The sequence below is a fragment of the Bos indicus genome, chromosome 1 (assembly GCF_029378745.1).
Source record: "Bos indicus isolate NIAB-ARS_2022 breed Sahiwal x Tharparkar chromosome 1, NIAB-ARS_B.indTharparkar_mat_pri_1.0, whole genome shotgun sequence".
NCBI classification, from domain to species: domain Eukaryota; kingdom Metazoa; phylum Chordata; class Mammalia; order Artiodactyla; family Bovidae; genus Bos; species Bos indicus.
The window spans coordinates 113,747,108-113,762,599 of record NC_091760.1 but is presented as its reverse complement, the minus strand read 5'-3'; the positions used below and the strand labels follow the sequence as shown (position 1 = coordinate 113,762,599).

The following is a 15,492-nucleotide window of genomic DNA, read 5'->3' as shown; positions in this document are numbered from 1 at the left end:
CACATATATTCCACAACATTGACAAAGTGGGCCAGTTCATTGAAAACCACAAACTACCAAAACTCTAAGCAGTCTTAAAGGTTGGTTCTGCAGTGCTTCTGCATCAGCTGTCTTCGTTCACGCCCATCCCTTACCCAAACAAGAAAAGTTTTGTCTTATGCCCTGTTCTTTTCCTCACGGTGGATGTGCAACCTCTTGACATCATGACCTCTAAACCTGGTGTTTCTCTCCCACAGAAGGCTGCTCTAGTTGTTCTCAGTTTAACAGTTAAGGTACTAAGACTAAAGATTCAGGGACTCTGCATGGATAGCATGGTTCCCAGGGATCAGAGAAAATCCGCTTTTGAACCCTGTAGTTTCTAGTGCTATTTTGTTCTGCTGCACCAGTGTTCACATAGGACTATTTATTTGCATTTCCATCAGCTGTAAATATGCCTATATTTGCTGATGCCCAGAAGAGAAACCCCTCTCTAAGGTTGTAGCTGCTTGCTTTGCGGTGTTTTTGCCACATCTTTAAAAAAGCTCCTTCTGAATTCTCTTCTGGCACCTGGTAACAGTGGCTTAACCCTTCCACTGTACTGGCCAGTGAAGAATGGCACATTTTGCCATATTCAGGTCAATGGCTTTAAATTTTCTGCACTTCTAAAATTCACAGAGAATAATCCTTCCTCTCTAATATCCCTAAAGTCCCAATTACTTAACAACATGAGGTGGAAAATCAGATCAGAACACACATATAGGACAACCAAGGAAAACAGCCAAGTAAGTACATGAAATATGTTCATCACCGATCATTATAGAAATACAAAACAAAATCACAGTGGGCTATGAGACTCCACAACCGTTCAAGGCAAGTACTGGTGAGGGTTTGAAACACTTGGAATCATAACATATGGAGTGTAGATGTGTAGAATGAAACACCTACTGTGGAAGTCAGTTTGGCGATTTCTTATAAACTTAAATACAATATAACACAGCAATCCTAACCATAGGTACTTATCCCAGAGACATGAAAGTTATCTGTCTACACACAGACCTGTATACATATAAAAATAACTTTACTTGTAACAGCAAAAAAAAATTAAAGATAACTCACAAAGGTCCATCAACTGGTGAATCAATAAACAAGCTGTGATGGGCTTCCCTGGTGGCTCCGTGGTAAAGAAATAACCTGCCAATGCAGGTTCAATCTCTGGTCCGGAAAGAAAACACATGCCGTGAACACATGCCGTGGAACAACAAGGCCCATGAGCTGCAGCTACTGAAGCCTGCGTGCCTAGAGCCTGTGTTCTGCTACAAGAAACTACTGCAATGAGAACCCTGTACTCTGCAACCAGAGAGCAGGCCCTGCTCAATGCAACTACAGAAAAGCCCGCACGCAGCAACTAAGACCCAGTGTAGCTATAAATAAAGACAAAAATAAATCCTAAACAAAATAAAACAAGCTACAGTGTAACAAACACTACTACTAAATACTACTAAACAATAAAAAGGATCTAACTTCTGATACATTTAGCAACATAAATATCTCAAAAGCATTTTTTGTTAACTGAAAGAGCCGAACACAGAAGACTATATATTGTTCCATTTATTTGAAATTCTAGAAAAGGGAAAACTTTTGAATTTTCTAGTGACCAAAAGCAGATCAATGGTTTCCAATGGGTGAAAGTGGGAGCAGGGGACTGACTGCAAGGGAAACAAAGGACATTTTTAGGTGACAGGAATATTCCGTATCAGGGTAACAATTATGACTTAAAACATTTGACAAAATTAACAGAATTATACGTGGGTAACTTTATTAAAATAATATCTTCAAGCTTATTAAAAAAGTATGTAACAGTAACATTTTTTATATGTTGAATTTTCAAATATTCTATAATGAATATTTATTTTTAAAATCGGAATAAAAATGCCATGTAAAAACAATTAGTATATTATAAATATGATTATACTACATGATCACAATTACTTATATATACACAAACTAGAGCTCAAGAGCAGAAGGATTACCATTTACTTTGGGCAATAGAGTACATAAATTCCTCCTACAACTCTCTTATTATTCAAACTTGTAGGGTGGACTTTGTTTTAAAAATGAAGAAGAGAAAATCACTTGCATTAATTGGTACAAATGCGTCTAGAGCTTTTGCCCAAGTTAATGATTAAGAAGGTGTTATATGGATTCACTTTTCAAAGACTTTTTTTAAAAAAAAGATTATTCAGTGCCTTTTCCTCTCATAAGTTTCTGTTTCAGAGTTATTTTTTCCAAGAGTTATCCTTGGTATCAGAATGGTGAGCCAAACAGATTTTTCTTCTTAATGTCTTATTCTTTAAAACTACAAAATAACAGATAATGCTAAGACATGGAATACATTTTTCACTAAGTTACATCCTATTCTGTAAACAAAAAACATAAATAGCACCATCAGTTAAAATTTCCATCTTGATTGGTTGCAGAGAAGACATAAATTAGAGGTGATAAGTAAGTCCTTTGACCCCTTTAAATAGCTCATCTGTTAAACAGTCCTTCAGGAACATCTTCCCCATTTGTGGAGACTAAATATTGGTCTGTGAACACAGAACTAATTAACAAGTAATCTTTTCTAACTGCTTTCTGCAAAGACCATTTTGGCCAAATAACTGAATTTAAACTGTATAGTAAAAGAAAAAAAAAAAACCACAAACATAAAAACATTCTAATAGAACAAATAGTACCTAATTATCACCTTGAGTTTAGGGCCAAAACTAACATGCCACAATATGACGCAGAATAAGAATTCAGTGAGAGACAAATCACTTTGGGGATACTGGCCAAGAGAATGGACTTAGAACACAAAAATATTCAGGACCCTAGGAGGAAATGATAGGTTGACATACATTCCCCCAAATGGGAGCACTACCTGAAGCAGTGCTATTAAGATCATCACAGTCATCATATGATACTCCTTTTCCCCGGCTTCTTTGGAAGGCACAACAAAATCTGTGTATACCAGGGTGTTCTTCCAAGGTTTGTCTTTTTACAGTATTTCCAATACTACAACTTTTACATCTTTTCTCAGATATAAAGGTCAACCTGTTAGGATCACAAAATAAATGATAGAGATAGAAGCCTCAGCAAACACCACTCAATGATGGATAGTCAGGTGTTGCACTTACCACGCTTTCTACTAAAAGTGGCTAATTAAAACAATAAAGGGTTTACTGTCATCAGAGTAAGTCAATGTGCAGGGCAGTTGCACAGTTGGATAATTCAACAGCTCACTGGTGTTATCAAGGACAAGGCTGATTTCCACCTGCCTGCTGAGCCAACCTAGTAATTCTAAGATGGCTATAGCAGTTTTAAGTGCCAAATACAGCCAAAATAATGTCCAAAGGAGGAGTGCAGAACTTCTCCTCAAAGTATTAGTGAGGAAGATCTTTCTCAGATGCCCCCAGTGCAGCCCTCTTCTCAGCTGACATCAGACAGGACAGGTCCACATATGCATGCCTCAAGAGTTACTTATAAGGAGAAGACCATGCATGATTGGCTTAGACCAAGCATGACTCACCCTTGGGGAAGAGGGTCCAACATCCCTGGGAACAAGGCTGCACAGAGAAGGGGACACATGGACAAACAAACAGGAAGGGAAGGACAAAAAGGCTGTTTGACAAAGGACAGTATTTGTATTTGTCTAAATCTGACAGGGCTGCACAGTACATGTCAGACTAGCTACCACTGGCTAAGAGTATAAAATAGCACTCAGAGCATGAGGAGAAGTGTAACCTAATGGATCATTAACAAAAAGTTTCATGGACGAGTAACTACCATTGAGTGAGTACATAACTACCATTTAGTGAGTACCCAATACGTGCCAGATACTAAGCTATGCACTTTACATATAACAAGGTATTTAATTCTCACAACTGTTATCTGTATTTTACAGATAAAGAAAATGGGAACAGAGAGAAGCCAAGTAATTTGCCTAAGATCCGGGGTAAGTGACAGTGCTAAAATTTGAACTTAGGTGGTCAGGCTCTAGACTCATGCTCTCTATTGCTACATTATGCTACACAGGGTGATATAAAAAGGATAAAAATATATTCTGAAAAGATTAAAAAAAAAAATTAAACAAACCAAGGGACAGGTGGAGATGCAGAAACCAAGCCAAAAAGCTAGCTGAGATTTATACACTGTACATTTTATTACATACTGGACTTTATTACAACAAATTAATTAACTTCTGATAGAAGTTTCATTAGAAAAAATGTGGATGTACTGAAATTCTTATTTGACACTGCTTTTTGGCTAATCATTCTAGTTTTACTGATTCTATACTCAGTCATTAAGGGCAGAAAGATTAATATTTCATAACAAAGGACGTTCTCAAGTGGTACAACATTCGAAGTACATAAAAGGAATATTCTCCAAATGTGGACATGACCACAATAAGAGTGTATGATCAGAGAACTTACTGCTATATATGGTGTATTTATAGTAGCTACAGACAACTGTTAATTCATGCACATTAAGTCTTTACTACCTACTAAAGGTTTCTACCTTATACACACTAAATTATTCATGTCCTAGGGTTTGGCATCTGGCCCAAAGTTAAACCGTGATGGAAGATGGCTGTAAAATTGGCTTTTCAGGGCACCAGAGAAAACCTGTCAGCTGTAATATCCATCCTGGAAACGTGGTGGCAAGTTCCTGGGAGTTGCTTTTTCTTGTGTTTTGATCAAGTCTATAATAGCTGAGAGTACTGCACAGTCTCTTGATTTAGTGTCCTTCCAGTCTACAGGATGGGGACTTTCAATCTTCTCTTGCAGAAGGATATCTAGTTCCTTTCTTAATTCCTGAAGTTGGAAAAAGTATACACATTCAATGAAGGCAGATGTACTATCAAACAGTGTAATAAATAAAAGTGACTTGATCTGGTACAAGAAATTTCATAAGCTATTAGCTAGTCATTTGTAACTATCTCAAAAACCAATTCAGAAAAACTATAAATCGATTTCTCAACACAATTTCATCTGTTGAAATAAAGCAAGGAATATTTAATGTAACATGTACAACACTTGGATAAACAAAAACACAAGACTGTATACTAACTTGCATGCAGAATCAAAGACAATCATGTAAAGTCAGTCACCTTAACAAGATGGGCAATTCTTGCTGGAGACTGAAAGATTATCCACTCATCTACAGCAATAGTTTCCTGATCATTATCTTTCTGGATGGATATATCACCTCCAAAGAACAAGAGACAGTACGGGGAAACTTCTGTGCAGTCATACAAGTATATCTATAATGAAAAGTAAGGCAAGTTAATACAGTCAAGGAATCAGAAAGGATTATTGTCACACTAATCCAGTAAAATCACTAGTATCAATTATAGTGTTTTTCTTCTAAAACAGGTATTATTATTATCCTGTCAGTGAAAATACAGACTAATTTTAAAATATATATAATTTTAAACAAGTCATTTTTCATTACTTCAGACAACAAAGGAGTTTTATATTTTTGTTTCAATTCAATCAATAGCACTATTCTGGAAACAAAGTATTTTTCTAAGTGATAAAACCAAAACAATAATGTAGCTGAAGTTCTTTTTATTTATATATTAACAAAATTCCCACTTAATATTCTGAGCAGTATTTATAAGTTATATTGACAAGTCAATAAAATTCTTCATACACTGAACTCCTATATACCATAAAATGTCAGTATTTCTTGAAAAATAGGTTCTGAAAGAAAATTATGAAAATCAAATAACCTTCTGTTAATTAAAATAGATAGATCCATTACAACAGATTTGCACATATTAAAAGTACAGGTTATTTGCTTGAGGACATTGTAAGTCTTGTCGGAAAAAAAAATTTTTAGGATATTCCTTAATAAACTTAGGAATAAAACTACCGGATGACCCAGCAATCCCACTACTGGGCATTTATAACCTGAGAAAACCACAATTCAAAGAGACACATGTACCCCAATGTTCACTGCAGCACTGTTCACAATAGCTAGGACAAAGCAACCTAGATGTCCATCCACAGGTGAGTGGATAAAGAAGCTGTGGCACATACATACAATGGAATAAGACTCAGTCATAATAAGAAATGAATTTGAGTCAACTGTGGTAAGGTGCATGAACCAACAGCCTGTTACACAGAATGAAGTCAGTCAAAAAGAGAAAAACAAGTATCATATATTAACACATATATATGGAATCTAAAAAAAATAGTACTGATGAACCTATTTACAGAGAAGAAATAGAGATGCAGATGTAGAGAACAGACTCATGGACACAGTTGGGGGAAGAGAGGCCAGGACAAACTGAGAAAGTAGCATTGCCATATATACACTACCAAATATAAAACAGGTAACTAGTGGGAAGCTGCTATATAACACAGCCTGGCGCGCTGCGATGCCCTAGAGGGATGGAATGGCGGGAAGGGGGTATACATACATAATTATAGTTGATTTACGCTGATGTACGGCAGAGACCACCAAACACTGTAAAGCAATTATCCGCCAATAAAAAAAAAAAAATTTCTTTAAGAAAACAACTTTGTTTGTAATTATGAAAACTAAACAATTTTAAAAACACAAGACTGTTATTCAGATCCATGGCTATTTTATACATTCACTTACACTACTTGTCCTCATCTTCAGGTGATAGATAAGCCAGTTGTAGTTAAACTCAGTTTGTTCCACGTTAACAGATTTAGGATGAATAGCAACTACTCCATCAGTTTTTGTGTAAACTTTCACCCTTTAAAAAAAGTTAAAATGTAGTTTAAAAAAAAAAAAAACAAAACACTCTGGAGAACTCCAAACCATCCCAGAATCAAAAGAAACTCCAGATGAGTTTAGCTTATTTCTGCATTATATTTTCCAAACTTATATTTAAGGAAAGAGAATTTTTATTTTAATAAGACATGGAAAAGTATCAGATAAATATGAACACTCTAAATCATAAAACAAATCCTCTTATAGGTATAATTACTCAACATATTAGAAAAGTGACAAAATATTCCCTCATCATGTTTATATATATACACCATTAAAAGACAAAGAATGAAATAAATACCTGAGAGAATTCTAAGTGAATCAGACCAAGAGAATAGTCTGTACATTTTACTGTAAATCATAATACTGATAAACCATGATACTGATACTGCTACTACTGCTAAGTCGCTTCAGTCGTGTCCGACTCTGTGCAACCCCATAGACAGCAGCCCACCAGGCTCCCCCCGTCCCTGGGATTCTCCAGGCAAGAAACACTGGAGTGGGTTGCCATTTCCATCTCCAATGCATGAAAGTGAAAAGTGAAAGTGAAGTCGCTCAGTCGTGTCAACTCTTCGTGACCCCAAGGACTGATAAACCACCCTCAATTTACGGAATAACTGAAATGATCAATTAAAAAAAAAAATCCACAGGTTACACACCCAGACAAGTAAAATTAAAAAACGGAGAATTTTGTTTAAAACGTAGTTCTGATTTTTAAAAACCTGTTCTAAAATATGTTTTAAATGGCCTCACATTCACTGAACCTCCAGCCCCATTTCAAAACAGGAATACTTGAAATAAACATACACAGCTCCAGAACAGTCTCTCCATTCTTAGGGGGTCTTTGCCTTGATAGTTAAAGATTTCACCTCAATCTGTAGGAGTCTTTAGTTAATATTATTCAACAAGGAGATATGAGATAGTATTGTTATATAATCATTGGTAATTACATTAAAAAGGGTTAATCCATTAATCCCTCCTCTGTTTTTGAGGGTATCTTTTTCATGGTTTTAGGGATCCATAAAATCATCAACCATAGTCATAAGCCATTATTTAGAATAAAATCAATTATTTTTCCTCACCACACAGTCAATTTAACCAATGTCATCCTGCAACCCTACATCACTAGAACCGCAGATTTGGCAAACTTTTTCTATATGGGACCAGAGACAAAGTATTTTATAGGCTTTGGGGGCATTCTGTCACAACTACTCAACTCTGCTAATGTAGCTAGTAAGCAGGCAGAGAATAGGCAAGGCTGTCTTCCAACAAAAATTTACACAAAGATGTTTTTTAGCCAGTATGCCAAAATGTGCTGACCCCTGCACGTTTACAAAACAAAGCATCAATCCAAAGAGAACTATTGATACATTTTTTCATCAAGTCTTCCCAGGATGGCAGAGGGATATACAAAATGTATTTCAAACATTTAAGCTACCTGTAACATGTCAAGCTACCTGTACATTTTAGGGATATATATGAAGAAGAATTTGAAAAAGTACTAAAGTCAAAAAATACTCAGATCACTTAAAATGTGAATAATCCAATCACAATGATTAACATTCATGTTACCCTATTCTCAGGTACAACATTATAGACTTCTCAACATCTGCACTCTTAACTGCTGAGTTCCTTGTTATGGGGGACTGTCTTGTGCACTGTGGAATGCTTAACAGCATCCCTGGCCTCTATGTGCTAAATGCCAGTAACACATGCGTCTCCAGTTATAAAACCACAACGTCTGCAGAAATTGTCAAATGTCCCTGGGAAGGAAAAATTACCCATGCTGAGAACCACTGCACTAGAACAATGACTGCACTTTAGGCTACCTCTGAGGTCTATATTTTTCATGTGTATAGAACAACCAACTCTTTCACCGAACATTAGTTCAAATATTTTATGTCAATATACAATGATTTTTTTTTACACCTAACAGAAATGCCATACAATAAGGTCTTATAAAACCATAATTTTCCCACTGCTATGAGACATCTATGTTGCTTACAATATACTTGGCAAAAAACATTTGGAATGACTTCCTTAGAACATATGAAACCACTGGGCCAGTGACTATTTTAATGACCGCTGATACCTAATTCTAAAGTGTCTTCCAAAAGTCTGGCACCAATTCACATACTACAAGCCATATCTGACTTTCAGTTTTTCTTTTTTCAATAGAATGAGTTAGCTTACTGGGCAAAAATATGCCTTATTGTTGTCTCCAATTACCATTGAGGCTGACTCTATGTGGACCTATATTTAAAGCTATACTTTATTTCTCAAAATAGGTAAAACCCTCACAATTTCATCCAAAGAGCTAAAGTACAAGATTATCTGTTTCATAAGAAAGGAAAAAAAAAAAAATCCTGAAGCATAATCTACTCCAAAGCAAGTTCCACTGAGCCACTGCTTTTTAACAGCTGGCTTACTGTTCTCATATTTATGTGCTTAGTCGTTCAGTTGTGTCCGATTCTTTGTGACCCCATACACTGTAGCCCACCAGGCTCCTTTGTCCATGGGGATTCTCGAGGCAAGAATACTGGGGTGGGTTTCCACGCCCTCTTCCAGGGATCTTCCCAACCCAGGGATCAAATCCAGGTCTCCCACACTGCAGGAGGATTCTTTACCATCTGAGCCACCAGGGAAGCACATTTACACTGGCATTACTAATATTCTTTGTGAATACTGGGTGACAAAGGAACAGACTTCGGGATGTGCAGTGAGGGACAATGGTATCTACCGTAAACAGTTTGCCTTCCCTTAAATAGCCAAAGTAAAGAACAGGGACCTATTACAAGTAAGAACAAATGTACAATACAAGCCGTGTTATAGTAGATGATTTCAAAAGTTTGAGAGAACAAGTAATTATAATAGTCTTCAATGCTTACATTTTTCTTTTTTTACCCAAATTTAGCCGGATTTTAGCAACTTTGGGATATAAACCAGCACAGATGACAGCTTTAATTATCTTCTCATTATCTATTTGGGGTAGGAAGGGAGAGGAAAAAAAAAGTAAACTACTGATACAACCGACAACAGCAGCAAGTTATTTACACTGTATTTCCTGCTGTACCTGAATTTATATTAGATTCTGGATCTTGAGGATTTCTACTGCTTACAAATCCAGCTCCAAGAAGATGCTCAGCAAACTGCCCTTTCATGTTATGCAGCATCTAGGGAGCAATGGTAACAAACAGAACTAGAACACCTTTCACACAAATCTATAGGGGTTATAAAGTGTGCACTCATAAATAAATTTCATGGTGAGCTTTCCCTGCTTTATAAAATACTCTTGCAAAAATCTGATGTTTTGCAGCAGGGGATAGTTAACTACAAATTTATAAAAATCTGTTTCTGTCAACAGGGTTTTATTGAAACAAAGCCACACCCACTTGTCTATGTATTATCTTTGGCTGCTTTTGCATTACAATGGCAAAGATGAGCAGCTGCCAGAGAAACCATGTGGATATTAAGTTGGAAATATTTATCGTCCTATCTTCTATAGAAAAGGCTTGGCTGCTGTAGGGAGTAACAACTGATGTTTCAGAATTACTTTATTCAGCAAAAAGACTAATTTTCAAAATTGCTCTCCACCCCATATTTTGGGGGGAAAAAAAATACAGAAAAGCATACAGTAAAATAACATTCACATATGTACTGCTAAGTCACTTCAGTCATGTCTGACTCTGTGCGACCCCATAGACGGCAGCCCACCAGGCTCCCCGTCCCTGGGATTCTCCAGGCAAGAACACTGGAGTGGGTTGCCATTTCCATCTCCAATGCATGAAAGTGAAAAGTGCAAGTGAAGTCGTTCAGTCATGCCCGACTCTTAGCGACCCCATGGACTGCAGCCTACCAGGCTCCTCCGCCCATGGGATTTTCCAGGCAAGAGTGCTGGAGTGGGGTGCCATTGCCTTCTCCGCACATATGTACTACTGAGAACTAACTACCATTACATCCTGGTTCAAAAGCTTAGGGCCTGTTTCTTGTTTTTAAGAAAACGACCATGAGTAAAATAATACATGCTTTGTTATAAAAAGCATTCAAATAATATAGGAAAGTGCAAAAGACTTCCCTAATCTCAATATCATCACAAATATCATTAAATAAGCAATAATGCAGATACTCGTCAGAATTGGAAAAAAATGCCATCTTAACTACGATAACAGTACAGAAGCTGTTTTAATAAAAGCATTTAATCTTAGTTCAATTTAAGGCAATTAAACAAAACTGAATTAGATGAATGTAACATTTTTATGATCGTAAGAGATATTTAATAAAGAAGGCTTGTGAGCTTAAATAGATTATGAAATATAGTCATTAAAAAAAATTTATTTATTTGGCTGTGCCAGGTCTTGGTTGTGGCATGCAGGATCTTGCTGTTGTATCATGTGGGGTCTAGTTCCCTGACCCAGGGTCCCCTGCATTGGGAGCTCAGAGTCTTAACCACTGGACTGCCAGGGAAGTCCCAAGTCATTTGAAAATATGTATCCTTTCTACGAATTGTGTGACTTTAGTTTTCCTACCTAATTTCTCTTACAACTGAATCACCAGGCCACCTCCTGATTTCTATCACCATTATTTTATATTGTTCAGGACAATACCTTTTTTTCTATATCCATAATTCTCAATACCATTTTGCATTTTTCCATATTTAAATAATTTCAATGTATACTCAGCATGTATTCTCCATTCCTATATTCTTTTTGATTCACCTCTTAATACGCAGCATTTTACTCTCATTAAGTTTTTCAAGGTCAGCTCATGAGTGTCTATTTCAAATGCTTTCTTGAATGTCTGTCATTTTTCTTTATACTTGAATATCTTGACAGAATATAGTATTCTCAAATAACACTTGGATTTAACTATCTTTTCGTACTGTAGTTCACTTCATTTTTTCCTACTCAAGGGACATGTTCTTACATATATCTCTGAATACATATTCAATTACTCCTGGATTTTCTATGAAGAGACACCTGTTACCTTCATGATAGATCAATGCTATCCTCCTGTTTATGAGCTTTTTACTTATTGCTTTATTTTTTTTCTTTCATGGCTGCATATACAGGCTGTGATTATCTCAAGCCTTCCTTCTGGGTAATATTTTGTTTTAAAAGATTGCCCATTTTGTTCCTTATGATGCTATGGCCTTCAATTTGTCTTCTTGGCTCAGCAGTCTTTTCATTCCTTTTACTGGTTTATTTTCTTACCTTTTACTGAAACTGCATTCTTCAACTGTTCCTAACTATGAAACAGTTGTATTTTCTGCTGAGATATGCCAGGTTCCCTTCTTTTATCCATTGGCTGTAGAATCTTTCAGAATTGTCATTACCCTTCTTTTAATTCCATTAATGTTTGGGCAAGTTTAATTAAATATGCTGGATTCTGGATTCTTTACTCCCTTGTAGATCTGCTAAATGTCCATTACCAGAGTTCATGCCACATAGCTGAAAAGGTGTGGATATTCCTACGCCTGCTGGCTTGAGATCACTTCTCTAGTTCAGTGCAATGTCTGATGTTGCATTTGCCTTAATTGTTTACTTTCTTCTGTTTCACAAATGTCTCCAATAGTGTTTTCTCACTACACTAAGTCAGTTCAGGATAAAAATACCTATCTACAGTTTAAAAAGAGATACTTGCCCTATTTGAGTTTAAAACAGATTTTAGAAGTATCAATGAAAATTTTAGAACAAATCCTCAAAATGGCAACTAAAGGATGGGTGCAGAAAGAGTAAACGAGCTTCTGTGTTTTCTTGCTAAACTCTGGACTTGTTTCTTTTCTTAGCCATTATTATGCTTTACATCTTTTTCTTGTGCTACTGCAGCTGATTTAATAGTCTCTTCCACGATTTTGTATGATTCAACTTCACAAGACAAACTCACAATTAACTTTTTGGTATAGAGCTGACTATACAGAATGGATACATATATCCCCTAATCTAATATATATAAGAATTACTTCAAAACACTCATCATTACCTGCAATGTGTTTGAAGATAGAAAATATTCCCAGCAATAGTCTTTTTCATATCTGAAACCACGTTGTTTAGCTTTTTCCCATCCCTAGGGGGCAAAAAATAAAGTATTCATTTTCTCCCCCAAAGTAAAGATTACTTACTCGTTTGTCTTTATTTTAGTAATAATGTTTACCTTCTGATTTTTAATTTTCTCTGTAAAAAAAACCCAAATAATTTAAAAAATAACAAACTACAAAAACGTGAACTCCCCATGATCCTAGTCATTAAGAGGTATCCAAAACTGAATTTACAGACCTTTCTCTACACAAGAGCAAGTTATAAAGGAATGTACTATTCATTTACATAAAATAGCACCATTCTGCACATGATGTACTAATCAAAAAGAACACCCTGTTAGACAAATTTCAACGCTATTATATATTTTCACCTTCACAAATATGTTTTGCTTTAAGTTAGAAAAGGAAGGACGATGGGGTGAAAAAATACTGCATTAGCTCAAAGGAACAAAAAAAATACATAAACAATCCCATAACAGGAAACTGAGTCTAGAACTACAATAAAAAGATGCTGTCTCCATACCCCAAATTACACTTAAATGTTGCAAAGATGGATGAGGCATGTTTATCCTCAGGAAAGCCTGGCTGTAAGAGAAAACATCTCTCTTTCTTAAAGAGTATACAAGATTATCATTCTCTATCAAAATGTTAAATCTGAATACAGGCATAGTTTATTAATGAACAGGAAAGAACCTTCTGTCATAAATGTGAATAAGACAAAGATGGAAATGAATAATAGCAAATAATGTTGTAAAATAAATTGTTTCCTCAGTGTGTATGAGACACGTGTACCCCAATGTTCATTGCAGCACTGTTTATAATAGCCAGGACATGGAAGCAACCTAGATGTTCATCAGCAGATGAATGGATAAGAAAGCTGTGGTACATATACACAATGGGGTATTACTCAGCCATTAAAAAGGATACATTTGAATCAGTTCTAATGAGGTGGATGAAACTGGAGCCTATTCTACAGAGTGAAGTAAGCCAGAAAGAAAAACACCAATACAGTATACTAATGCATATATATGGAATTTAGAAAGATGGTAACAATAACCATGTATACGAGACAGCAAAAGAGACACTGATGTATAGAACAGTCTTTTGGACTCTGTGGGAGAGGGCGAGGGTGGGATGATTTGGGAGAATGGCATTGAACTATGTATAATATCATATATGAAACAAGTCGCCAGTCCAGATTCGATGCACGATACTGGATGCTTGGGGCTGGTGCACTGGGACGACCCAGAGGGATGGTATGGGGAGGGAGGAGGGTTCAGGATGGGGAACACATGTATGCCTGTGGCGGATTCATTTCAATATATGGCAGAACCAATACAATATGTAAAGTTTAAAAATAAAATGAAAAATAAATAAATAAATAAATAAATTGTTCACTTGTTCTGTTATCAAAACACAAAGAACAGACTTTTTTCCAAAAGGGAAAATGTAATAATGCACTATCACAAAATGGGAAAGTATATAATTTTTTTCAAATGTTCACCTAATTTTAAACATTTTCACTAATTTAACTTATTCCTGATAACTATAACATATTTTAAAAATTTAAATTGAAAATATGTCCATTTTACCTTAAATGCATTCACGACAGTCAGGTGGTCACTTTTAGTATCCTTTGCCAATTCCTTTCTTCTTGCATCTGCGACCTTTTCTTTTCCCTTAAAAACAGATGAAGGCAGCTTAAATTGCTCTGATGGTATATAAAGGAGAATGGCATTCTAATAAAAAGTGTATCTAAGCAAATAACTACCCTGTAAAAAAAAAAAAAAGAAAAGAAAAACCTAGCTTTGTATTTGTATACTTCTTACCAGTGGAATCACAAAGGGATCTTTGAAGCTGAGACTAGCAGCAATGGTGAGTACCGGGTCTAAGCAACAGAACAGAGCTCCAAAAAGAATCATTTTCCCAATATGTGGCTCAACTGGTAATCGTGCCAAGTGAACTCCAAGAGGTGTCAATTCTTCTTGTTTATCCAGAGCATTCTGTAAAGTAAGAGTTTATGTTTAAAACAGACATTGTAAAGCATCATATTTTAGTTTGCTTAAAAAAAAAAGTGACAGGCCACTCATGTCCAAATGCCCTTATATTGTTCAGCTTTAGTTCTTGTCATCAAAACATTAGTTTTGAGGTCAGCAAAGGTTAGAAACTTATTTAAACAAACAAAAATAAAATTAACTCACAATTCAGCTTTACTATAAATGTTAAAAGAAAAATGAGAAATAATGTATTAGCCAGCATTCAATAAGATAAAGAAAATCACTAAGTACAAGAGTTGTTGGGGGCGGGGAAACCAAAAGACAAAACATATACTTGGAGTATATAATGCCCAGCCCGTCAATTACAGTACTTTCGGAGACATGAAACCAACAGCAGGGCAAGAGATAAAAGATTTATCTAGAATCCTCCAAAATGGAGGTGACTTCTGCTCTGATTCCCTAGGTAATGTGATCCAATCATCACGCTGAGCACAGCTAGAAAAGTTGCCTGAAGACACTGACAGAAGAATTACAAAAGTCTTTTACAAAAGAATTACAAAAATTACAAGTACAGTAATTGGAGACAGAAAGAAGTCTACAGAGGTGAACAACACTGGAGCATCTTTTCCCAGAGAAGGCAACATAAATCCTCTCTGGAAGAAATTATCACCCCAAGTTCCAAGTTTTTATCCA

At 35.9% G+C, this 15,492-nt stretch overlaps 1 protein-coding gene across 2 annotated transcripts in view; it reads right to left on the bottom strand.

The window, feature by feature from the left end:
• Positions 1-1,572: 1,572 nt before the first annotated feature.
• The window catches only part of DHX36 (DEAH-box helicase 36), a 47,442-nt gene continuing 33,522 nt past the window's right edge, over positions 1,573-15,492 (bottom strand). For both annotated transcript variants that reach the window (XM_019960602.2, XM_070792848.1), the window contains 8 exons: positions 14,632-14,805; positions 14,395-14,481; positions 12,748-12,831; positions 9,842-9,941; positions 9,657-9,747; positions 6,631-6,751; positions 5,129-5,281; positions 1,573-4,832 (listed from right to left, as the gene is read on the bottom strand). In XM_019960602.2, the coding sequence (XP_019816161.2) occupies positions 4,647-4,832; positions 5,129-5,281; positions 6,631-6,751; positions 9,657-9,747; positions 9,842-9,941; positions 12,748-12,831; positions 14,395-14,481; positions 14,632-14,805 (996 nt within the window). In that variant the 3' untranslated portion in view covers positions 1,573-4,646. The remainder of the gene's footprint in view (positions 4,833-5,128; positions 5,282-6,630; positions 6,752-9,656; positions 9,748-9,841; positions 9,942-12,747; positions 12,832-14,394; positions 14,482-14,631; positions 14,806-15,492) is intronic.